We start from the raw sequence: 27,812 nt of genomic DNA on the forward strand, positions 1-27,812 counted from the left end.
TATGCAACATGTGAAATTTCAGGATGGAATTTTTTTCTTCAAATTTCTCTACCTATTCTTGATATTTATACACTTCCTGCTCAGACAACACTAAGTTATGACAGAATTAATGAATGTTAAATTTGTAACATTATGATGTCTATGCACTCCCTCAGTGATGGAAGTCACTCTTCCAATGGGCCAAATTAAAATTATTTTTTTTCTTTTACAACACTCAATTATACCTGCTTAAAAACATTCATAGCCACTAAAACATTTCAAATGTGCAATAAAATCAGTAAGAAAGTTTACAAACATTAAGAAAAATAGCTAGTAAACATGTAGAAAATCAGATTGTAGTTATCAATACTAACCCTGGATCAATTGAGCTTATAACTTCTGTATTCTCACATTCAGATACACGCGGTGACTCCTCACTTCCTACAGAATTATAAGATGACATCCGGATGTACGGGATCCTCCTGGTCTCACAGACATCCGACTCAGATGGATATGTCAAACAGTTAATGTCCAGAGTTATTTTTAAATCAGCCAGGTTTACTTCCATGACAGATATTTCTTCAGCAGCACACAGCTCCTCTAAAACAGAAAAATAAGACTTCTTTTCTTCATTTTCTTGAACTTTTGGGACCCTCACCCTCCCTTCACTGACAAAATCTAACCCTTGGCTCAATTACACTTGACTATACAATAAAAAAAATGCAGAAATTGCAGTAGTCATTTAACACATAAATTTAGAAATCTTTCCTTTAAATACCTAATCTTTCAGATTTTTTAATATTCAGAATTAAAAAAGTCTAAGAAAGATACCAATACAAGGCACCAGTTTCCTGACAGAAACATTTTCATTCAGGATTCCACTTTTCACAGTACACGTAAAATGTAAAAACAGCGGCACTGAGTCATCCTCGTTTTCATGTAATTTCAGTTCCTCACAAAAGTCGTATTCTGATTCCTCAAAGGACAAAGTTTCATCAGAATCCCTCTGGGAAGCTATGGAGGCAAAATCTGGATTGTTTTTCTGATCCGAGTCCTGCTCAGGTTCCTGGAAACCAATACTGTCATCTAGCAGTTCTTCTGTTGTTATGGCCTCTGTAATAAATCCCTTCATGAATTCACATAGGAAAAAACTAGTTTTTTTGTTGAAATGTATCCAATTTTGTACACAAGGACATTATATTAAGTTGAATTAAGAAATTATAATGCTGAATTTGTCAAAACTCACCAGATTTAACAATGTCAGAGTTGTCTGAAACATTCCTGTTGTCACTCTCTTCATTCTGTTAAACACAAAATGAATCTTTTTTTCCAGAGTTCGATCCAGTGTTACAAATGAATAATGAATATCATTTCAGATTAAAAACTTCACAACAATTAACTAAATGAAATCTCAAAAACAGAGAAGATGTCAATTACAAGGAATTTAATGACAGAACTCAATGTATATATTCAATATAAATGTATTTGTTTAGGAATGGAAATCACATAAAAAAAGTTTTTAACAGTAATATTACATTTGTTTCCATTGGTACAGGGTCTGGACAGTAGAAATAAAAATCTGGAGCAGACGGCACCACTTTGAACCATTTGTTAACAATGTCCAGGAACTTGCCCCTAATGATGTCATGGAGACCATCATAATATTCACATTTATCTGGGAGGGAGGGAGCAGTCAGACGTATCCGCCCACGGGGGATCTGAAGCACTGCTGGGAGGGACGGAGTTGTCAGTAATTCACTACAGAAAATATATGACAGTTTTAATGCCACATAAATCTGATTGATAACCAAAATATAATCGAGATTAAATAAGTCCCCTTGTATTCAATTACAGTTATTGATGACAAATCTAAACAAATTTGTGCAATTTTACTTCATACCTGGAATTACAATATAGTATTTGAAAACAAAAATATTAAGGGTGCAATTTTCCTAATATTCAAAATTTTGAGGATACATAAATTAAACATTTTGCTGTTTATGTACGATAAATATATTTAAATGCCATTTCATACCCATCTACTTCATCAGCAAATCTGACAGAGATCTGTCTTTTCAAGCCATCCTCTTTGTGTTCTGTTGTTTCCACTAGAGCCACCGTCGCCTTGGCTTCTTCCACGAGCTGCTGAAAGTGTCGACAGGAAGTGTGCAGGAAGGAAGTGGTATCGATCTCTAGGGGGTGTGTCTCTTCACAAATGTTGTTTATGGCTGCCTCTATGTCCTGGTGATCTACTAGAAAACCTTGCTGCAAACTCTGAAAGACTCCTGAAAGCAAAATCAATGTGGCACTAATTGTGGTCAAAGTACTCAAAAAAAAATTTTCACATCAAATTTTTAGCAAGGAAAGCAACAGAAATAATGATAACACATTGGTGCATTTGTATCAGCTTTTAAAATTACTAGAGGAATTGTTGTACAGTTGTCTGTCCTTAATGCCATGAATAAATATTTGACAGAGTTCCCCAATTATTGTACCCCAGTCTGCTAAAGCCCCCCCCCCCCCCCCTTTACTTCAAAGAATAAACTTGAAACATGAACATTTGTATACATTGCACATCATGAACTGATATATTACAATGTAAAAAAGCATACCATTCAAAAAACTGCTGCAGTAGTACTCTTTTAAGTCATTGGACTGTTGTATGAGATCCTCACTGTCACTGTTTTCTGTTGAATGGCGTTCATGATGAATTCTAAATGTTGGACTGGCTACTCCTTCCTCTGTTGTCTTGTTAAAGGCACTCAAATCTACTGAAGGTTTCTTTAGAGCTGGGCTTTTATGTTCTTCATCCACTTGAAAAGTCACATCTTCAAAGATGTCTTCTTTATTTGAAAAGTTCCAAGGGTTGACTAGAGAGTCTGTTATATTTTGAAGATGACATTCATAAATATAAACTGGTATAACATATGACAGAGGTTTAGATTTTCTTTCCTCATTTTCTGTGGCTTTATTGTCCATCTCATCTTCTGTGCCCTTTTCACCCTCCACTTCCTTTTCATCCCTATCCTCAGATGTCTGTTTTTCTACCTTCATATTTTCTAAAACCTTCATCTTGTCAGAGACTGCTTCTCTTGTCACAGACAATGACTCCCTTTTTGTATCTACACTAGCACAATGTAATTTCAGTAAATCTTCATACGAAGCTGGTACAAACTTAATAAAAAGCTTATTAGAACTAGCAGATGACACAAAGCACTTCCATTGTGGAATGTCCTCCAAATCAGCTACAGTTTTGGGTGACTTACTGGGACTCTGTGGTTGACTAGGTACTTTGTCTATCATAAGTTTTACATTACTGACATCAAATGGATATGGATTTTTCTGAACATCTCGATCTCTGCCCACCAAAAGCTGCAGGAACCTCCTACAGTCTGTGATGCTGAGGGGGATCTCCTGCTCTTTTCTCCCCTTGATTTCGCTAAAGAACAGATTCAGCAGAAGGTTGTTGGAGCCTTTGATGTCTCTGAATGTTTCACCTGTCTCTTTTACTATAAACCAAATAGAAAAAGGTTACAAGGTAATTAAAAATGTCAATTCAGAGTTGTCGAAATTTGGATAGAATGAAAGACTCTGTCAGTTCAAAGAAAGGCCTCATACTGTCAATTTAAAAATGTTCAATGTTTCAAGAAAATTGATCATCTGGACTAACATGCCCAAGAAATACATCTGTCCACATGTTTTTTTTATTGGTCTTGCTGACAAGACTTATTGTATAGATTGTATAGGCATACTACATGATTTTTTTCTTGTGCACAGGTAGATTTGAACAGAGGAAAAGTATATCAAATCTGATCAGAATTATGATAGATGATTTGGAAAAGCAAAAATTGTTGATTCTACTAAAATTTCATCAAATTTACATAGTACATGTCAATAAGATACATTTATCATGATAAGTGTGAATTAAAAACAAGAGGCCCATGAGCCACATCGCTCACCTGAGCACACTGGCTAGGAAACAGCAGAAATCAATTCAGTCTTGAAAAGTTTAAATATAAAAGTGGTTTGGGGGGGGGGGGGGGATCTATACTTCATAGGGATGCTTATGAATTAATATGACAAATATGCCCCTATATTCTCCTGGGGGTCATGATTTGAACAAATTTGAATCTACATTACCTAAGGATGCTTCCAAATAAATATGACCAATCATGGCTTTGCTGTTCTTGAGAAGAAGATTTTTAAAGATTTTTCCTATGTATTCCTATGTAAAACTTTGATTGCCCATTGTGGACCCACCCTACCCCTGGGGGTCATGATTTGAACAAATTTGAATCTACACTTCCTCAGGATGCTTCCATATAAATATGACCAATCATGGCTTTGCTGTTCTTGAGAAGAAGATTTTTAAAGATTTTCCTATGTATTCCTATGTAAAACTTTGATCGCCCATTGTGGACCCACCCTACCACTGGGGGTCATGATTTGAACAAAGCTGAAGCTTCACTTCCTCAGGATGCTTCCATATAGATATGATCAATCATGGCTTTGCTGTTCCTGAGAAGAAGATTTTTAAAGATTTTCCTATGTATTCCTATGTAAAACTTTGATCGCCCATTGTGGCCCCACCCTACCCACGGGGGTCATGATTTGAACAAACTTGAATCTACACTACCTGAGGATGCTTCCATACAAGTTTCATGTTTTCAAGCACAGTGGTTCTTGAGAAGAAGATTTTTAAATGATGCCATTAATTTTTCATGAATTCATAATTACTGTAAATGTAATATATTTAGTGTGTATGATATTTGGCATAAATTGGTTTTTGAACAAATTAGCACAGATTTGATTTAGTGCATTTCTTAATGGTCTTATTTATGTGTGTATGTACTCGACATTTAACATTGTACCTGAATTAGCTGAAGCTGCTTTCCGCCAAAGGCTCTAAAAATAATACACAGCCAAATGTAATATGTTTAAAGTATCTCCCCTTGGAAATGGGGGTGGCCCTTCATTTGAACAAACTTGAATCCCCTTTACCCAAGGATACTTTGTGGCAAGTTTGGTTGAAATTGGCCCACTGGTTCTTGAGAAGAAGATGAAAATGTGAAAAGTTTACAACGCCAACAACGATGACGACAGACAACGGACAAATTTCGATCAGAAAAGCTAACTTGAGCCTTCGGCTCAGGTGAGCTAAAAAGTATGAAAATCACAAGCTTCACCAAGAATGAAGGAAGAAAAGAGCAGCTCTGCTTGTTGACTCTTAGGCACCAATGTTAGAATATCGAACACGAGGGGCATCTGGTGAATGTTGGGTAAAATTGGTCCCCTATGACACTCGTCATCATACGGGGAGCTGGAAGCTGCATTGCTGCAAATGCTGGAAAGAAAGTGTAAATAGTCAACTGTAGCCTGTATCCTGTTGTAATTATTACAAATCCATATACAGTTTAGAAATTCATTAGGTGATGACATGCTTCAAACACATGTAACATTTATTTATCATATGGTGACACATGCTGCATATTTTTACAACAGAACATGTGTTAGCATAGGAAAGTCAAGTAAATTTCAAAGAGTTAAATTGGTGAATACAACATGCTTCTGATCAAGAAGCTAATGTCTAATGATGGCTAATCTGATGTCATCTCATTGTCAGCAACACCTCAAGTCCAAACTACAGATGAAAATGCCTACATCAGTCTCGAAAATATTAATGAATTTCAAAAAATTAAAATCATACATATATTCAGATTCTTGGATAAATGCAGTAAATAAGAATGCTGTCAACATGTTCAGAGTATTCATTTTAAATAGCCTTTCTCTTCTTTATAAAAATAATTTGACAAATTTTCCCAATATACAATGAGCAATGGTGATTCAGGTTATTTTATAGCCTCCACAGACACCAAAATGACTGTTATCTATAATTTTTTATATCAAGTCAATTATCATTATTTGAATTTTTAATTTGTACTTGAAAAAAGTGATGTAATTGTATAATCAGGTATTCTCTTCAAGCTCCTTCAATGTAAATATGTTTCAGTATATTCCAATGCCAAACCTTCATCTGACCCTTTATATAATGCCACCTAACCCAAAGGTCCATATGTTTCAAACAAATATAATTTCATCTATAAAAATACTGATATCTCTTCACTTTCATTCTTTTTTAAAAGCTTTATAAAACTACAGTGCCTGTACTTGCCATGCTGGCAATTACTTTGAACAACTTAAACTTAGAATATTAGACCAAAAACAATGCTTGTATATCAATTTAGCAAATAATTGTTTTGTTGATAACAATCAAACTTTTGAATAATTATTTTTTTTACTTTTTACAATTAAATCAGATTTTGGTCCTCAACTGTTGCCCCATCTTGATTAGGTTGGCTTTGACCTTACTTGTATGTATCATACATAAATGCAAGTTTATTGAAGCTTGAGATGAATTCTTTATTTAGTGGAAGTCTTTGTGACTGTGTATTGAGTATTAAATTACATAATTATCTCTCAGAATAATACAGCCAATCTGATTGGTTGAGAGCAAGTCACGTGCAGGGAGACAATTCATGACATCTTTCTCAAGTATAGGGTGACAACTTGTTCCAAATATTTTTTATGCCAACCCTAATGTTATCAAATTTCATGACCTGTTAAATTTTAAGGATGCTAAAGTCATTTTTGGACTTGCCAAATTTTGCAAAATTTTATTGGGTGCAAGTATAGGCACTCCCCATGTACAGGTAATTTTGTAAATAATGAAAGGTAAGTATAGAATAGGTTCTACCCTATTATAAAGAAGGGTTGACCCATTATAATATACACCTATTTACTGACTGTGAGGACAATAGCAAGTTTATTGACCCCCAAGACAGCAAATTTCTATTTCCCAAAGTATAGCCCAGGGAAATAGTTGCTGTTGAAGGGGACAATAAACTTGCCATTGTCCTCACATTCAGTAATTAGGTGTTTTTTAAAAAAAAAAAAAGCAGATTTTTCTTGTGTACCATCCGGATAAATCCAGAAGAGTTCTGATATTAAACGGCAGGGAAATGGAATGCTGTTGGTGAATATTTTGATAACTATTTCACCACAAGCAAGTAATGCAAAACCTATTGCATGGTAGGGGCTGTTTAGAAAAAAAATAGCAGGTTTATTCATCATATCTTTATAAAAAAAAAAAAAATCACATTTCCAAAATTACATGGGGATTGTCTATGGGTGCAAGCACCCTTGGGTAACAACCCTACTCAGATATAAATGTAAGGTGTAATGTAACATTCTTTAAACACTCAAATTTATCAAGAAAGATACAGAGGTTTCAACTGAAAGTTACCCCAAAATGACCCATAAAGTGTGTAAATCACTATAGCGCTTTAGTATTCTGCATTTATACATCACAACCAAACTTAAAACCCCTCTGTAATACCTTCCCTCTGGTTGCCATGGTAGCAGGTCCTCAAACACAGCAGGGTGTTGACAAACATACTGCAAGTTCTCAAAGGTCACAAGACTAGACACACATTCCAGGTCTTTGGGATAAAACTGTTGATAAAATGAACATTAAACAGGTAATCATATAGTCTTCCATGAACTCTTCAGTAAAACAGTGACAATCTTTCTGCAATAAACTTATTTTCAAAGACACAGCCCATATAATGTTTATTTCTCTCAATTTCAACCTTATGTTTAATGAATTATTGGTTAGTGTTAACAAAATAGATTCTGTTGTTCTTTCTGGGTTTCCATTCTTTGTTTCTTTGTTTTTCTTCTGTCTTTACACCTTTCGGACAAAATGATGTACAGGTTTAGGAAAGTGTTGTGGCCTTGACCTCTGATCTACTTGACCCCCTCTCTAGTAACATCATGATAAAGTCAATGGAGACAAAGGACTATATTCGGTAATGACCAGTATTTGCCCCCAAAATCAAACTTTGACAGAGAAATCTATAATTATGTTCTAAACCAGGGGGATATCTGCAGACTTCAAATCATTAAATATTTTCATCAGCTATGATGCCGTATGTTATATATGATGCCAGGAAAATGACGTAAATTAAAATTTCCATGATTTATAGAGAAAATGGTGTATATTAATAGGTCAATTTTTTGAGTAAAAGTCACCGGGCACAGGTCTGCTCCAACTCATTGTTTTGATATAATGTAGAATGATAATACACATGTTGTGAATATTGTTATGGAGCAGGTTTGAGATCTATAAATTATATAGTAAAAATTGAACAAATTTTGTCCATTTTGTCCTCTTTCTGAAAAATAACACAAAATCCAAATAGTTTTTGGTGTTATAGAAACAAAAATTAATGCCAACAATTTGTGTCAAAACTATAGTATATTTTTGTTAATTCAGATTTTTCATACAATTTGTACAATACAGCACATTTCAAAATTTGATTTTTATGGGGGCAAAAATATGCATATACCGCATATAGCTCTTTCTTCCATGGTGTATATAATTTCAACCAACTTTGATATGACTGAGCCAGAAATGCTACAATTTCATAAAGACATTAACAGTATTCTCTAAATTCATCCATTTACATTCCAGTTTCATTAAAGAATTTCGATCTAGTAAATGGTAAATTGTTCTGACTTAAAATGACAGTATTATAGTAAACATGAATTCTAATATGTACTAGCATGTACTTCAAAAAATACTTTTTTTTAACCGCAGATTGACATCGGCACTTTCATTTGCTAAAATGTGTCACATGACTTCATGTCCAGCTGGTGAGAATTTATACATGTTTTAGACAATATGGCTGCTGCCTAACCATTTTGTTATTAGATATCATTACATTGTATATGTTCCTGACATTATGGTCCTCAGTATTAGGTTTGTTACTGGCTGTCTATGAAAATATAGGGGATTGATCAATCTCATTGAAGGCTCAATTGGTTTCATCTTGCTCTTTATGAGATTGAACAACCCGATATATTTCCATAGACAGTCAGTAAATAAACCTAACAAGTAATACTATCAGTATTTTGGATAATTTGTCTTACAGTGGGATAAAGTAAGTTAAATCTTGTTTATCTTGTATATTAACATCCAAGTACAATGTAACTTATCCTGTAGGTATATGATACCTGTGAAATACATCTGGCTGTTCAAGGTCAAAAGCAGTAGTGTAAATTTTCAACCAAATGCAGATGATATTACAACACATAAATTGTTTAACATATTTAAAACACATGTACACACACTTTACTTGTCCAGATCCAATCCTTAGTTAAACTCATTCATGTTGTGATTTTTCAAATAAAAATTATTCAATTAAATTGTAGCAAGTGTCTAGTAGTTTTTACTCATGCTTTTCATTTAGTCAGAAGACAATTTTTTTTTTGCTTGCAAAGAATAACAAGGAACACAAACACACACAAATAAATCTTTGTTTTAATTGTAAATAATAAATGGATTCAAATACATGTACTTAATACAAACATGCACTTTTTCATTACGCAATACTGCATTCCCCTAAGTTGACTGTCTGCATGCATGTTACACTTTGTTGTTGCAAGTCGGTTATGAGATCCCCAACAACTCTTACATATATACCTATACGGCTTGCCAATGTTTGTCCAGTGTTATCAGGGGTCGGAGATAGCAGGACTTTTCAGCTCTGTGGTCTCCATTTAAGTGGGGTATTGGATGATGGTACAAGTTAGATCTGTACACAAACACCCCCTAATCACAAGACCAGCTTTCCCAGGCAACGCATTCCCGGACAAGTCCAATCTCGTCACTACAGGCCACAGGTTTATCAGTTATCAAATCATTCCATCTACCGGCACCTATCTCACTGGTGGCTAAAGGTTACCTCCTATCACATACTTAGGGAGGCTTCTTCGTAATTAATAATACCTATCTGATATACTTCAAGTGGGCTTCAAACTTCAGACTGCTACCTTTGTACGTTTGCTACTATCTGTAACTAGAGCATTTATCTACTAGTTTATCATAGAAATGTCTACATCACAGCAAAGCAAACAGTATTCTTAATGGGAGACAATTGCAAAGTGCATTTGATGACGTTAGAAAAGTATAACTTCACACACTGTATCAATTCTATTTCTGGACAGATAATCTCTGTTAGCCTACTTTTTAATGATTGCTTCCTAGAATCTGTAAATATTTACTCTGAATTCAGGATTGTAAATATTTATTATTCAAACTTGAAACAAGGTCTGTTTATAAAACTTTTATTTCATACCTGAATTCTCAAGAATAACAGAAAATTTCTATCAAATTCATAGATATCAACTTTAAATGTTTATACTAAGTGATTAATTTTCCTAGCCATTGAGAGTGTAGATATCTACTTGAATTTAAAAAAAAAACCCAGATATTCTATTTACAACACAAAAAAATTATATCTTTATAAATTATTAATCACCTGAATACATTACCAAAGAAAACTTATCTAAATTTAACACACATTAAACGTGTTTTACATATATAATCTGCGAAAAAGTAAAATGTTTTATGCAGAGTCATACATACCTCTTCAGCTCCGATGGGAAGTGCAAATATTCACAGGCAAATTACATTGGGGTACGTAAGCAAAAAAGAGAGTTTAAATATTGAGCAATACTGCACCAAAGTATTGAGATATTAGTCCATGAGCTGCTAGCTGGCGTAGTGTGCAGTTGGAGGAGTTGAATCTCACCCGGCAATTAACGATGAGATAAAACTCTCTCCACTCCAAATACACCCGATCTCTCTAAAACTTTTCCTCCAGAAAATTTCTACACATTTTCCATGAAAAGTATCATGTCTACCTCTTCAGGATTAATTCTAACTTTGAATAAACATGCACCCTTGTCTCACCGCAATCACACCCTTCAAATAAATATACCTCCAAAAAAGCATTTTTTCAAAATCATCTTATTCAATCACTGACAACTCGTATACTTGGAAGCATGAAACAAGAGCAATATGCACTTCAGAAAGAATTTAAATCTTCTTTTTAGGTACTGGGTTGTCTAAGAAGACTAAAATCATATATCATCTATGTCTACCTGTGTACGTTTATAGTTTTCACCGATCATTGTAATTTATAACTTTATAAATACCTTGCTAAAACACATACTGAAAGTAGATAAGGAAGAAAAAGACTTGTATTAAAGGGTAACCTTTTACAATATGAAATCTGAATCCGAAAATATACCTTGACAAATATTAATAGGCTATTTCCTCAAAAAATGAAAAGAAAGTAGTAAGAAAATACTTTAAAACCTTGTGTCTTATTTCCCAAAAAACAGGAAGCAAAAAATGATTATAATCACCATTGGAATAACAAATGAAATATGAGGTCCAAGAAGGTTATCCTCTTATTTAAAAAATATAGCTGACCAAAGCCGTAAACTTTCACAATATTAGTCCAATAATATCAATACTCCAGTCCTCTCACAAAAGTCGAAACAAAATCACAAATAAGAAAAGATGAAAAAAATCCTCCTTATTTTTTCCGCCTTCAAATATCCCTTGCTCTTTGAGAAAAATCCAGCTCCAAGACAATGCACAAGTGATACCCATGTGGACCTATCAGGCACCTAGCTAAAAATGGTAAATTGTCCCTAACCCCCAGGTTATTTGTTCAAAGTAAATGTTTGTCTGCAGGTTACCCAGATATTTGTGGCTCATCCGAAATCCTAACAGGCAGAGTGAAACCTAATCCACAAGCACTATCTACCCAGGCCCTAGCCACGCACTCAGACCCAACGATTATGTACAGGCATGTAGAAACTTATGGGGTTGAATATTTTTCTTACCATATTAAATAAAAAGAGTCCCGTAAACTTCAAGTTTTGAAGATCATAACAACAATCAATAAAGCCAGCCAAATCAATAGATAAGACATATGACAAATATTTGATTGTGATTTTTTTTTTCCAAAATCTTGATGGGGTATACGCCCACATTGTACTGAACATTTTAATAATTCAAAGTAGATTTGGTTGAAGTAGGTGCAGAATTTAGGTGCATTAAATGTACTGATGTAAATTAACCACGGAGTATTACATGTAATATTTATTAAATTACTTTATCAAGAATATGCAGTATCGGGTTTATTATATTTACTATATACTCTTCCTGTCATAAGGAGTAGAAACAGGAAAATTATTAACAAATATTATCAAAATATAAAGTAAATTGTATCCTTAAAAAAATTAATTTCCTCAAAATTCATTCCTAAAACTTAAATCTTGATCTGTTCCTTAATAATGACCCAACCACACATCCCGAGTTAATAAAATCCCCCAATATTCATACCCTTTACCAAGAACCTGTTGACTTTAAATCTCAAAATTTTAATGCTGTTTGCCTATATAAATATTGCAAGACAAACAAGCGATGGTCCCAGATAAGTCCGAGTACACTCAGAGAGAGTAACACTGTTTACCCATGTAATCTCATTATTCACCCATAAAAACAAATTCCAGCAGATCTGGGTATTAATGAAGCCATTGATGCACTGATTATAATTCATACAGCAGCCATAAAATGTAGTTTCAAGAGTCAAGTTATGTAATAACCATAAAAGCCCCAGAAAAGTCTTAATGACTACCCTTTTCTACTGGAAAGGGGGGGGGGGTGCATTCCTTAAGGTCAAGATTTGTACCATTAACATTACCTTAAGTACAATTTTTCAACCCCCTTTTGAAGAATTCCAGTAACAAAATTTTTAGCAATTCTGGGCTGGTATAAAATTTTCAGAGGATATGGTATTTTTGCATTTGGTACTGACATTGTAATATGCATTAAAGAGTATGGGAATAAATTATTTTGAAAGATAGTTAGATTGAAACATCAATTGATTAAGTTATTTAAACAACCAAGCAAACTTCTCCATTAAAATGTAAAAATCTTGTACATACAGTAACATTCTTATTAATAAATGTAATTTCATAATATTTAAGCAATTAAAACACTTTTCCAAGGAATATTTTGTTGCATGACCAAAAATGAATTATTTTTTACAACAACAGCCTTTTTTTTTATTATTATTATTTTATTGTTTTACCATGACCAATGGCCATTGTGCATTATTATCCAGGGACTTTAAATTCATACATTCAACTACAACATTAAAATTTCTAATAATTTCTCAGTGACAATTATAACTTCCCTGACAGGTAATGTAAATTTATAAACTTGTACTTGTATCCATTTATTTTTGCAAAGTCAGCAGAAAATTGGGTCTTGTTTATAATGCTGATATGTCCCTCAAGAAAAAGGGTTAGGAACAAACACATTTTTTAATATCAAAATCATTTCTGTTGCTGTAAATTATTGATTTGTTCTCATCTCTTTCATGGTCAACAATTGTACACCCCTTCATTAAAAAGATCTTTGTTTTTTAAAGTTAAATTTCAATATTTCTCTATATATAGAAATTACTTGTTTCCATACTATATCCATCAGTGCATCAATTTGAAAAAAAAAGGTAACTGTATTTAAAACTTCAACATTAACAAATCAGAACCATGTACGCTACAGAGGCACAAAAAATGCAGTTACTTAACAAGAAAATATATGAATTATTCTATCAAAAGTTACTTGATCAAACAATTAACAACAATTCCTTAATTAACCTTATATTCCATATACAGTACCATCTAGTATCATATTCATTTCCTGCCACAAAGAAAATTCTGGAAAAACTCTTTAAAGAAATGACTGAGAGACCAACAATCCCATCAGACCAATGGGAATAGCAGGTGTTCTCCCAAGGCCCTATCTCCTGTGACCACTGCATGAAAGAGAATATCAACCTAGTGAAAACTTTATGTTAACAAGGGAAACTCTCACTCAAAAGCATACCCTATCCAAAAAAAGTTAACTCCCTATATAAATGGTACTTACTCTTGGAGCATGGCCCTGAAAGCAGCAGAAGACACCGCAATGCAGCAGTGAGCTGGAAGAGTTAGATCTGGCAATGAACCCCATACTGCTGAGACCAAACCTTCCAACTCACTGATACATCTTCTGAACCAAAAGAAACATACTTCCAATATAAAAACTCCCCTCCTCTTTTTTTATGCAGTAATACATTTCATCTATCAATTTAAAGCAGTCAGCATCAGTATTTACAGATGTTCCTTGGTATACAGTTGGTTCAGGTCAGTGTGAACTTCTGAATTCAAAGTTGGCTACTGTATAACCTCAAGTCAGGATCCTAATAAGTGCCGCTGAAACCCTCTGCCTCCATTTTTATGGACCCTTCTTAAGAGATCGCAAACACTGACTTTGTACTTTGACATACCATGGGAAGATTCTACTATCTCTCGAGGGGTGACAAGTTGAGACAAGACTAGCGAGGACCTTAAGAGCTAGGTTTATGGACTCCTCTACTATATACGGTATCTGCCTTTTCATGGCCATGCTCGTAATGTACCTTATTAAACCTTGCATACGAAATTAGCAGGAGAAAACTTTATTAACCCTGATAAGTGCATTATGGTCAATTGATGAGGTGAAATTTGGAAAGTTAATTATTTTATATAGCAAGTAAACTTAAGGAAAATCTTGTGTTTGCATATCTCTCACTATATTGACTGATAATATTATGCTGTGTTGATAGTGTAATCTGGATTATGGAAGATAACAAGGGACTATCTAGCAAACATAAAGAAATAGACTGACACAGTCACCTTTCCTATCTGATTCTGTCCACGCACAATTTTTTTTTTCTAACCCCTCTGCCTTCCTCTGTCAGACATTGGGGGATCTATGAATGACCTGTTAAAACACAACCAATTTTCTGCCCTTATCTTTGTTGTATTATCACTAATATTAAGTATTCTGCCAAACATGGTGTCCTGTCTGAATGACAATGCAAACAGACAAAGACTTGGCCAAAAAAAATTCTTGATAACTTTGGAAAGGTGAATCATCAGTTAAAAAAAAAAAACATTGCTATATTAAATAATTTTCTACCTGAATAGCATTAATTGTTACACCTTTAAAAAATTGTTCCTATATAAATCAATACTAATAAAAGTCTAATATTTCCAATGTTTTACTGAGTGGGCATAAAAAAATCGATGTTTGACCGCAGAGTGAGATATTGGACCTGTCGATGAGATGTTGGACCGCTTACGTCACATAATGGGTGGGGTCAGCTAAATCTCATTTGCATTCATTGGTGTTCAACATACATGTATGTCAAAAAAAAAATAAAAATAAATAAATAAAAGGTATGACAAAACATTTATTGACTGTGTTCTCAGGCAAAATGCGTTTTGTCGACCCCTCGAACCAAACTGTTTGCCTTCGGCCTAATGGCCTCAGGCAAAGAGTTTGGTTCTTGGGTCCGACAAAACGCATGTTGCCCTCGAACCCGGTTAATAAATGTATATTATAATCATAATGTGTTGAAATCCTTATAAAGTTATGCCCCCCTCCTCCTCCAGAAAAAAAAATCATGAAATTCATCTTCTGGATGGAAAGAAAGAGGGACTTTATTAAACATTATGCAAGCATTCCTTGAACTCCAATGTTGGCTATTTCACCTGAATGGAGGCTCCTTTGCCACACCACTCACCTAATTCAGAGCTACGATCCTCTCAATGAAAGAAACAAAGCTAACAAGTCTGAACCATCCACTAAGCCATACTTTTAAAGAAATTAAAAGATGCACTGTACACAAATGCATTACTTTTTTGACAAATGTAAGATATACATGTATATTGTTGTTCAAATGTTTGTATTCCTTTGTTAAAAACATATCCTAGATCTGAAGAATGTGAACAACTTGAATCTATGAAAGTGATTCAATGATTCTGCAGTTTTCATACTTTTTTTTTTATATTTTCTGCCTTGCAAGGATTACAGGTATATGTATTGCCCTTAATTTGAATTCATAATTTTTTTTCCCAAAACTAATAATGTGATTCTACATTGGCCAACTGATTAATAGTAGCATGAAGTTATTTGGTCAGCATCACATGTAAATGCTTCGGCTAAGTCGAGTTTACCGACTTATCATTCTGTCTCATAATTCGAATGAAAAAAGGATTTGTTCCTGGTTTATTTTTTTCTCATTAAATTATCAACTGGTGAATGAAACGACCTCTCTCATGCCATAAGACAAGATATCTATCATAAAAACCACACAATATGTAAACACCATCGTCTGAGTTTGTCACCTGATCAACTAGTCACCGAATTCAGGGTTCATATTTTCAATCAGTATAATCCAGTATAGTCCCAGATAAAACTAGTCTGATAATTTACTTACATCCAAACATACAGATTTCCTGATAAAAGTCTTTTCTAATAAACAGTGTAAATATCAAATTCCCAGTTAATTTTTAACCAGTCATATTAAATACTCATGGTGATTCATTAGCTTTCTTTGCAGATTTTCCAACAATTTACATATATACATATCTGAATATGATTGATGATAATATTATATTTCATTTTAGTTTCATTTTGTCCCCACCCCCCACCCCCACCCCTCCTAAGATTTTAAGTAACAGTGATAAACTGCATGGTGTTCAAATCTGTGGCATACGTACTGTAGACGTACAGTAAATTTTGGGAGATGAATGATACATTTGTGGAGCAGTGTACACCTCATAATATTCAGCTTTGGGTGTTTTTTTTTAACCGAATAATTAAAAAATGTTGTCTATAAACCAAATTTGCTTCTTGGATTGCAAAACAATGACTGAGGTATGAATGGACTTCCTGGCCAGTTATAAATTTATGCATGTTTAACATGTCTTGCCATACAACTCGACTTTGCACAATAAAACCAGGAACATAATAATGTATTATTGTAGGCATATCATAATACAGCCAATATACACACTATTTTTTCATAATTTTCTTTCATAATTACGACAAGAGTCAAAGGTTTAATTATCTTAAAGTGTGAATAATGACCTCAATAGTGAGTATGAATGTCACTGTGATTAGGGCCTGTATTTACTTTGACAAGATATTTTTCAAGAAAGGGCCCCATGATTTTATTTAATTTTCTTAACATCGCTTGGACATTGAGGCATTTTAAAATGCTCAACAACGCTTTTGTTTGCCCAAAGGCTTCCCGTGCCTTCATGACTTGGAATGAGAATTAGAACAATATCTGAGCTGCTTGTAAATCATATTGGCAATAAACTGACTTGAATCCAATTCTCTACCAACTCTTGACAGTTCTTCTATTTGTTGCAAGGACTCTGTGTGCTGAACAAAGAGTCGTCATAATTTTTTACCTTGTATATTGACCCACAAGGAAGAAAAATATATTATGAAGTTTGACTATCAAACTATGCATAGAAATGATCCAACAAGTTCAATCTAACAAACCCAGGTATTCCTGTTTGATAAAATTAAGAAACAAAATTTGACCCGCTTTATCTAATCCCATTCATAACTTGGTGATTTAGACACGTAATTCGGAATTCACACAAAAAAGACACAACAGCATAAAAATGCCAGTACTTGGACGAATGAGTATCTGGCATCTTAGATCACCTGCAAAAACAAGTGTTAAATTCCCAACAGTAATTATCACCAAAAAAATATGACAAGCTCAATCAAGAATTTACAATAGCAAAAGAGTGTAAAGTTCCCTACAGTATAGACATAATCAAGAGATATTACATGCTTTTTCATAAATTTCCAGAAAAAAGCTTCAAGATGAAATTCCTTCTTGAAATCAACTACAGACTGTATATATACATGAGTTGTGAGGGAAACAGCATTAAAACTTTAACTTCTCTCTTTTTAAAATGCTTGAATTCCCAAAATGGTTGTATACACACAAATTAGCTTCTTAAAGACTCTACAACACCATAGATAATAACTTAAAAGTCTGAATCGTTTTCAATTTGAATCATTTTTTGACTGCAGCCACTACCAGCCAGCACTGGGATATTTAATACAGTGTATATATTAAAATGATTGAATCATTTTCAATTACCACCACACAAAAAAATCTATGAGTACCCACTCAATATGAATTAATACATTCATCACATTCCTCAAAATGTTGTAGTTTCACCCAAATTCTTACAGTGATGCCTCAGTTTTTACGACAAAGGTATCGCAGATCTTCTGTTTGACTATCAAATCCTCAACTTTCTATCCTATAAGGAGTCAACACTGTGTCTTCAGGAATGCAGTCATGTTTGTAGAGGCAGACATAATAAGCTACACACAGTTTGTCGTATTTTCAAGCAACTGCAATTTACAATCCTCAAGAAAATATGACACACAAAAAATACAATGCCTTATTATATAATATATAAACATATTAAATAAATGAAGGCAATGCGTCACTGTATATATGCAGCATGGACATTTTTTATTTCTTGGTGCAGTATTGTCTATATACTTAATTTATTATATCTAAATACTAATATAATACATTAACACTGATGCATCCCCATGAATAAATCAGTGCTATAACCATGAAAATGCATGAATTTATTAAGCTTTTTCCTGCAGTTTCATTTTGTTTTATGATTGTGTAAATATTTATGACCATATTTTACACATTGCCTCTGTCTACATAATGAAATAATGTCAAAATCTGAATGTTACGGCATATAAATACATGTATTTTAATTCCCATCACCTGGAAATAATAGCATTTTTCATGTAGCAAGGTTTAAAAAAATCTAAGTACTGAATGTACTAAGAAGCAGACTAAATGTGGTTTACATTATTTAAAGGTATTATAATTCTTTTTATTGTATAAATGCAATATTCAAATAGACTGTAGTATACGGTTGTTGTTTTTTTTTTTAAATGAAAAGTAATTTTTTTAAAATAGATATAGTAAATAATAATAATTTGTCACAGTTTAATAATTTTTAATATTTTCATTTTTATTTTGATAAGTAAAAAGTAAGGGGTGGACTTTAAGTTTTCATTGTGGTCCAACAAACATCACACACAACACTGTTCATGCAAACATTGAAAAAAACCACAACAGTAATGTCGTAATTTATGGCTTTTTGTGCTGTCACAATTAAAATCTTTCCAGACATGACCTAAAAACAATGAATCTCTACATTCCACTGTATCACAGAATTTTTTTAAGTTTATAAAAACTGATTAAATCACTTAAAAACAAGAGGCCCATGGGCCACATCGCTCACCTGAGCACATTGGCTAGGCAAAAGCACAAATCAGTTCAGTATTGAAAAGATTAGCGGGGGGGGGGGGGGGGGGGGGGGGGGGTGGGTCTTGAATTTTAAACTACCTGATGATGCTTCCATGTCAATATAACAACTGGCTTTGTTGTACTTGAGAAGATTTTTAAAAATTTTCTCATATATTCCTTTGTAAAAATTTGATCCCCATTGTGGCTCCTCCCTATCCAAGGGGGTCGTCGTTTGAAAAAACTTGAATCTACACTACCTGAGGATGCTTCCATATCAATATGACTAAACATAGCTTTTCTGTTCTTGAGAAGAAATATTTTTTCTATATGTTCTTATGTAAAACTTTCTACCCCCCATTGGGCCCCACCCTACCCCCGGGGGTCATTATTTGAACAAAATTGAATCTACACTACCTGAGGATGCTATCATATCAAAATGACTAAACTTGATTTTCAGTTCTTGAGAAGGAGATATTTTCCTATATGTTCCTATGTAAAATTTTCGATCCCCCATTGTGGCCCCGTGCTACCCCCAGGGGTCATGATTTGAACAAACTTGAATCTACACTGCCTGAGGATGCTTCCATATAAATATGACTCATCATAGCTTTGCTTTTCTTGAGAAGAAGATTTTTTAAAGGTTTTTCCTATATATTTCTATGTAAAACTTTGATCCTCCATTGTGGCCCTGCCCTACCCCCGGGGGTCATGATTTGAACAAACTTGAATCTACACTACCTGAGGATGCTTCCATATAAATATGACTCATCATAGCTTTGCTTTTCTTGAGAAGAAGATTTTTAAAGGTTTTACCTATATATTTCTATGTAAAACTTTGATCCTCCATTGTGGCCCCACCCTACCCCCAGGGGTCATGATTTGAACAAACTTGAATCTACACTACCTGAGGATGCTTCCATATAAAAATGACTCATCATGGCTTTGCTTTTCTTGAGAAGAAGATTTTTTAAAGGTTTTTCCTATATATTTCTATGTAAAACTTTGATCCTTCATTGTGGCCCCGTCCTACCCCCGGGGGTCATGATTTGAACAAACTTGAATCTACACTACCTGAGGATGCTTCCATATAAAAATGACTCATCATGGCTTTGCTTTTCTTGAGAAGAAGATTTTTAAAGGTTTTTCCTTTATATTTCTATGTAAAACTTTGATCCTCCATTGTGGCCCCGCCCTACCCCCAGGGGTCATGATTTGAACAAACTTGAATCTACACTACCTGAGGATGCTTCCACATGAGTTTCATCTTTCTTGGCCCTGTGGTCCTTGAGAAGAAGATCTTTTAAAAGATGCTTTTAATTTTTCACTAATTCTTTATTATCTCCCCTTGAAAGAGGGCGTGGCCCTTCATTTGAACAAACTTGAATCCCCTTCCCCCAAGAATACTATGTGCCAAGTTTGGTTGAAATTGGCCCAGTAGTTCTAGAGAAGAAGATGAAAATGTGAAAAGTTTACGACAACGACGCCAACGACAACAACAACGACAACGACGACAGACAACGGACAAATTTCGATCAGAAAAGCTCACTTGAGCCTTTGGCTCAGGTGAGCTAATAAAACAAAGTTCCTCAGTATGCAAGGAATGACATAAAACTGCATTTGTGTACAAAGAATATGGCATTTCCCTACAGTGACATTATTGGGTAGTGATCTATTTACACAGGGTTTTATTAGTATACCATATAGGATGACTAATGAGAAGAAACAAACATTTTAGGATGTGTCTAATTTTAACATAATCACTTTCCTTTATATCCCAAAAAAGAATTTGCATACATGTTTGTCATCTAAAATTATCACCAGAATTTAATGAATTTGAAGCTATCCAAATGTAATATTGTAATAATTCTCGAACAGTTATGTTTAATGGAGCAGAAATTTGACAGACTTTGACATAAACCATGTAAAAATAGTGCTTCAAATTTACATCTAGATTACTGTACTATTCAAGAATTTTGTGTTCAAGCTATCCGAAGTTTTAAAATCATTTATAGAGAGAATTGGGCCAGGACCCAGGACTTACTTCGAAATATCTGGGTTCGAGATACTGAAATTACCTGTATGCATTTTCTGCATCTGTCATATTTATGCTACAAGCCTAAGGGTTACTCACCGCCCTGGCAATCTGTTTGTAGGTCAGTCCCTCCCAGTGCTGTCGTTCTGGAGTGCTATTTATAACAACTCCATACTGAGGCTCTATCCAGCATTCTGTTACGATCTGTAGGTCGCCATCTGCTTCAGTCAGCTCAAACATGTCCATATCATCTTCAGACATACTGCAGAGTCAAAAAACACAACTCCTATTATCTCTTTTTATAAAAAATTAAGAAAAACAAGCATCCATCAGCATCCTTTTGTAGGAGGTACGGTAGGAATTTTACCATTACTGTTTTTCTTTTCTGATAGTGTATCAGATTCTTCGTAAATTATAATTCTATGATGATTTTTTTCCACAAATTTCTATCATAAGGAAATTTTTCAAGAAACATGAAAAGAGACTTCTTATAAAACTGAAGCTTTATCAGTCAACCAGCATTTTTTTCCCCTCATAGTAAATGCAATATTCATATGAAACCAATTATTTTACATCATATTTATGTGCACAATATATATTTTGTTTGTGCATATTACCCGTAGATTTCTTAAAGTGTATCTTTTGAAAAATTTCTGATCAAATATAACACTATCAACACAAGAGGCCCATGGGCCACATCACTCACCTGAGCACATTGGATAGGTGAAAGCACAAATCAGTTCAGCATTGAAAAGATTACTGGGGAGGGGGGGAGGCTTGAATTTTAAACTACCTGATGATGCTTCCATGTCAATATAACAAATGGCTTTGTTGTACTTGAGAAGATTAAAAAAAAATTTTCCCATATATTCCTTTGTAGAAATTTGATCCCCCATTGTGACTCCTCCCTATCCCAGGGGTCATGATTTGAACAAACTTGAATCTAAACTACCTGAGGATGCTTCCATATCAATATGACTAAACATAGCTTTTCTGTTCTTGAGAAGAAATATTTTTTCTGTATGTTCTTATGTAAAACTTTGATCCCCCATTGGGCCCCACCCTACCCCCGGGGGTCATCATTTGAACAAAACTGAATTTACACTTCCTAAGGTTGCTTCCATATCAAAATGACAAATCATGGCTTTGCAGTTCTTTTTCAGAAGATATTTTTCTGTATACTTCTATTTAAGACTTTGATCCTCCATTGTGGCCTCCCCTACCCCAGGGGGTCATGATTTGAACAAACTTGAATCTACACTACCTGAGGATGCTTCCAAATAAATATGATCAATCATGGCTTTGCTGTTCCTGAGAAGAAGATTTTAAAAAATTTTCCTCTTTATTTCTATGTAAAACTTTGATCCTCCATTGTGGCCCCCCTACCCCCCCCCCACCCCCCCGGGTCATGATTTGAATGAGTTTGAATCTACTCTCCCTGAGGATGCTTCCATATAAATATGACCAATCAGAGCTTTGCTGTTCCTGAGAAGAGGATTTTTAAAGAATTTTCTTATATATTTCTAAGTAAAACTTTGATCCTCCATTGTGCCCCCCCCTACCCCCGGGGGGTCATGATTTGAACAAACTTGAATCTACACTACCTGAGGATGCTTCCATATAAACATGACTCATCATGGCTTTGCTGTTCTTGAGAAGAAGATTTTTAAAGATTTTTCAAATATATTTCTATGTAAAACTTTGATCCTCCATTGTGGCCCCGCCCTACCCCCGGGGGTCATGACTTGAAACCTGAATCTACACTACCTGAGGATGCTTCCATATAAACATGACTCATCATGGCTTTGCTGTTCTTGAGAAAATTTTAAAAATATTTTTCCTATATATTTCGATGTAAAACTTTGATCCTCCATTGTGGCCCCACCCTACCCCCGGGGGTCATGATTTGAACAAACTTGAATCTACACTACCTGAGGATGCTTCCATATAAATATGACTCATCATGGCTTTGCTGTTCTTGAGAAGAAGATTTTTAAAGATTTTTCTTATATATTTCTATGTAAAACTTTGATCCTCCATTGTGGCCCCACCCTACCCCCGGGGGTCATCATTTGAACAAACTTGAATCTACACTACCTGAGGATGCTTCCATATAAATATGACTCATCATGGCTTTGCTGTTCTTGAGAAGAAGATTTTTGAAGGTTTTTCCTATATATTTCTATGTAAAACTTTGATCCTCCATTGTGGCCCCGCCCTACCCCCGGGGGGTCATGATTTGAACAAACTTAAATTTACACTACCTGAGGATGCTTCCATATAAATATGACTCATCATGGCTTTGCTGTTCTTGAGAAGAAGATTTTTGAAGGTTTTTCCTATATATTTCTATGTAAAACTTTGATCCTCCATTGTGGCCCCGCCCTACCCCCGGGGGGTCATGATTTGAACAAACTTAAATTTACACTACCTGAGGATGCTTCCATATAAATATGACTCATCATGGCTTTGCTTTTCTTGAGAAGAAGATTTTTAAATATTTTTCTTATATATTTCTATGTAAAACTTTGATCCTCCATTGTGGCCCCACCCTACCCCCGGGGGTCATGATTTGAACAAACTTGAATCTACACTACCTGAGGATGCTTCCATATAAATATGACTCTTCATGGCTTTGCTGTTCTTGAGAAGAAGATTTTTAAAGGTTTTTCCTATATATTTCTATGTAAAACTTTGATCCCCCATTGTGGCCCCACCCTACCCCCCGGGGTCATGATTTGAACAAACTTTAATCTACACTACCTGAGGATGCTTCCATATAAATATGACTCTTCATGGCTTTGCTGTTCTTGAGAAGAAGATTTTTGAAGGTTTTTCCTATATATTTCTATGTAAAATTTTGATCCTCCATTGTGGCCCCGCCCTACCCCCGGGGGTCATGATTTGAACAAACTTAAATCTACACTACCTGAGGATGCTTCCACATGAGTTTCATCTTTCCTGGCCCTGTGGTTCTTGAGAAGAAGATTTTTAAATTATACTATTAATTTTTCACTAATTCTTTATTATCTCCCCTTGAAAGAGGGTGTGGCCCTTCATTTGAACAAACTTGAATCCCCTTCACCCAAGGATACTTTGTGGCAAGTTTGGTTGAAATTGGCCCAGTGGTTCTTGAGAAGAAGTCAAAAATGTTAAAAGTTTACAGACAGACAGACGGACGGACAGACGGACAGACAGACGGACAGACAGACAGACGGACGCCGGACAAAAAGTGATCAGAAAAGCTCACTTGAGCCTTTGGCTCAGGTGAGCTAAAAATACAGTAATACATAGTAAAATTACATATACAGAAAAACATGATTATAACAAAGTGCCAGGGGTGGACGATTTTGCTTTGTTATAAATGTAATTTGCTGTATCTGTTTTGTTCACAATATATTTTAAAGCCACAGGGAAAAATATCACTTTGCTGTAAGCATCAATTCATTATAAGCATGTTTGCTATAAGCATGTTTTACTGAACATTAAAACCATTATCTTTGCTGCTTACCTAGTACAAGAGGTCTTGACTTGAGGGGGGAATATCACGTATTGCACCACACATCTACTGACATCTGACCCAGAACTGCTTGTCTCCGATGCATGCTGAAGCAAAATACAGAATCTGTACCATTAATTTAAATTTTTCAATTGCAAAAATTTGATCAAAAAACTTATTTTAACCAAAATTTAAATGATAATAATTTATAACTGGGAATGTGTGCATCTGCATATATAAGAGTTTCAAAAGAATATCTTTTAGTTTCACATTCAACTATATCAATATGTATCAATCTCTCTCATCTTTTTGCATTCAATCTAAATATTCATACTCTCATATCTGTTTCCAGCACCATATTGACAATTCCAGAATTACTGGAGGCAAAATGGAATCCTTCCTGAAGCCTTATTCTACAAAACATTCACATGGATAATAGATCACTAGCAAACCTGCTAAGAGTAGACAATCTTATCTGCTATACAAAGAATTTGTTACATCTAGGTGAATTTCTATTACTGGTACAGTGTACTTGAAGTCCTTAGGACAAAATATGCAATTTTTACAGGCAGTTATTTACAATGAGTGTTTTTGCTACAGACATGATTCACTGGTCTGTATCCTACTTACAAGGCAGTACTTTTAATATATGTTTAATGTACATGTACAGTAAAACTTGTCTAATCCGAACACCACTGGTTCAAGAGAAATTGGCTGAAGTAAACAACATTCCGGATTAGACAAGATCTTATACAATTTACTGAAAAGGACTTCAAAGTTTACATCACTATAATTAAGATTTCAGAATACACAACATCCAAATTAGACAAGTTTCACTGTTTTTACATTTCTAGTATAAAGGTTTCTTTAATTTGTAGTCTCAATCTGAAATTACAGTCCAAAGATAGAAAATCAAACTAAGACATACATGCACACTTAATCTCATAATGTTAACAAACTATGGAACTTGAAATAATTGTACAACTGCCCAGGATTCCCATATGACAGCTTGTATCTCACACAAACATTAACAAGTAGTTTGCAGAGTTTGGCTTACTTGGTGAGTGTGGACAAAATTTTGCCGACAGCTTGCATACTAATGTCCACTTTTCCCTGCCTGATGGTCCAAATCCATCGCTGATGATACAAGTACCGAGACAATGTGTTGAAGGCATTTGCCAACACTGTCTTGTTGGCGACTTGTTGTGCAGTCATGTGACTAGGGAAGTATCGGGAGGGATCTTCTAATATTGTCATGTCACTCGGTACCCGCTCATAACTAAACAGAGGAAATTTTTTCAAATTATTCAATATCCAAAACATATTATTTGTGTTTTCTATTCTGTAATTACAATTCTTTTTTTTTTTCCAATTATCAAAGGGGATATAAATGACATTTTCTTCAATTTCCAAAAAATTCACAATATTAGGCCTTTAAGCCATGCTAGTTACAGTATAAGTGGAAATTTTAGTGAGATGCAAATTTAGCGATTCATCCCCCAAAATTGGTATACATTTTAAGCGGGAAGTAATTTTTTAATGTCAAGAGAGATAACTATAACTACCAATTTGGAATAAATTGTTAGAGATATTCAGTTTTAGCTATCTCAGAACTGTTGCTAATAATGCCAAAATTGAATCCTTGCTAAAAATTCTGCTTATACGGTAACTCAAAATAAAATTTCTTACATTTCAGAATCAAGAGAATACCTGATGAGAATATTTTCCATGGGTTTGGTCAACATGACACAGCATGGTGTCTCTGACCACTCCCTGCTTAGGGGAGGCTTCCTCTTTGCCATTGTCTCTCTCTCCTGCTTTGGAGATTTCTTGCTTTTCTCTATCTGGGAACCTCCTTGTTTAAACTTCAGGGCAAATACTTTTGTTTTGAGTTCCTTTAGTACCTTGTATCTCATGGAACCAGAAGTTCCTCCCAGAAAAGCTGCTTTAATTGTCATGCATGGGGCTTTTGAAGTGGACAATCTCAACAGCAGAAAATGGGTGGGATGCTCTTTTGAACTTTGAGACTCTCCCCTGAAATAGCCATTTTATTGATGAATCAACTGGTAATCTGTTTTTATGATAACTATTTTTAACTATGCAACATCATCATGTGATACACATCTAATGGCCTTTCACAAATCTTATTTCTTAAGACTACTCTTTAAATAATAGCTTCAAGTGTTTGCCTTGCACGCTTTTGAATCATCCTTACCTAAGGAAGTTTTTGGACAAGTTTGGTTGAAATAACTCCAGTAACTCCTAAGAAAATGTTCTTTAGTTTATGGAAAGCAAATGATAAAAACATCCAAAAGACACAGAACAGAAAAAAAGCAATAAGTCACCTGATTATAACTCAGGCTATTCAGAGCGCTTTCATACTGACATAAGAGACCTATGAAACAAATACTAAGCTATAGTTACAAAATACATACATGTACTTACTCATACAAATACTTGACATAGGCAGTGTTTTCAACCAGTACAAATGTACTCCAACTCTGGAGGAGGGTTTGCAAGGCCAGCTGAGCTTGCCGACAGAAGACAAAGTAGAACCTCCCACAAGAGTCGGGGATGTGTAAGTACTTAGACAATGGACGGTCATGCTCCAACACCATACCTATCCTGTGGCTATGCATCCACTTCTGCCTGCAAGTCAAAATGTCTTTTTTTTCACTTTTATGCAGTAATTACATGTTTCTGTTCACTTAATTTTATGAATGGTCTTATCATAACAATCTACAAGTTAAGTGTCTAGGAAAAAATAGACTCATTATCCACTTGCAACAAAGCTGGAGGGATATAGTAACATGCTTGTGTGCGTGTATTGGTGGGTGAATGTGTGAGTAATGGAAGTTAGGCAAGTAATTAATTACAGAGGGATCTGTGTTCTTTTGCGAGGGGATGTTCCTCTTTGTGGTGCCCTTGTTTCTGAAACTTTTCTTACCAAATTTTTGTGTCCAAATGAACAACTGGCTTCCAGAATGTGACAAACTGATTGAAAACAGCATCCCTGTAGAAAAGTAAAAAAAAACTTTGTTCTCTACAAAATTTGACACAAAGGTACTCCGTGATTGAAATTTAAAAAAAAATAAATTTCTAAGAACGAGCCCCATTTTGACTTAAGTTCACAATTTTGCTGAGTGAAATGATGAAAACAGTTTTTACACATACATTTAATACAAATTTA

General features: G+C 34.6%; 1 protein-coding gene across 1 annotated transcript in view; it reads right to left on the minus strand.

Moving 5' to 3' along the window:
• LOC133184168 (KICSTOR complex protein SZT2-like) overlaps positions 1-27,812 on the minus strand; it is a 63,289-nt gene that overhangs the window by 21,030 nt on the left and 14,447 nt on the right. The window contains exons 14-28 of the mRNA XM_061319071.1: positions 27,570-27,635; positions 27,068-27,271; positions 26,333-26,656; positions 25,680-25,901; positions 24,957-25,035; positions 24,635-24,729; positions 21,223-21,385; positions 7,376-7,491; positions 5,166-5,323; positions 2,592-3,488; positions 2,015-2,264; positions 1,515-1,737; positions 1,226-1,280; positions 811-1,092; positions 354-579 (exon numbers count right to left, since the gene is read on the minus strand). Of these exons, the coding sequence (XP_061175055.1) occupies positions 354-579; positions 811-1,092; positions 1,226-1,280; positions 1,515-1,737; positions 2,015-2,264; positions 2,592-3,488; positions 5,166-5,323; positions 7,376-7,491; positions 21,223-21,385; positions 24,635-24,729; positions 24,957-25,035; positions 25,680-25,901; positions 26,333-26,656; positions 27,068-27,271; positions 27,570-27,635 (3,360 nt within the window). The remainder of the gene's footprint in view (positions 1-353; positions 580-810; positions 1,093-1,225; positions 1,281-1,514; positions 1,738-2,014; positions 2,265-2,591; positions 3,489-5,165; positions 5,324-7,375; positions 7,492-21,222; positions 21,386-24,634; positions 24,730-24,956; positions 25,036-25,679; positions 25,902-26,332; positions 26,657-27,067; positions 27,272-27,569; positions 27,636-27,812) is intronic.

The sequence above is a fragment of the Saccostrea echinata genome, unplaced genomic scaffold (assembly GCF_033153115.1).
Source record: "Saccostrea echinata isolate AGI-Se365-2 ecotype Australia unplaced genomic scaffold, CSIRO_AGI_Sech_v1 ptg000010l, whole genome shotgun sequence".
Taxonomy (NCBI): Eukaryota; Metazoa; Mollusca; class Bivalvia; order Ostreida; family Ostreidae; genus Saccostrea; species Saccostrea echinata.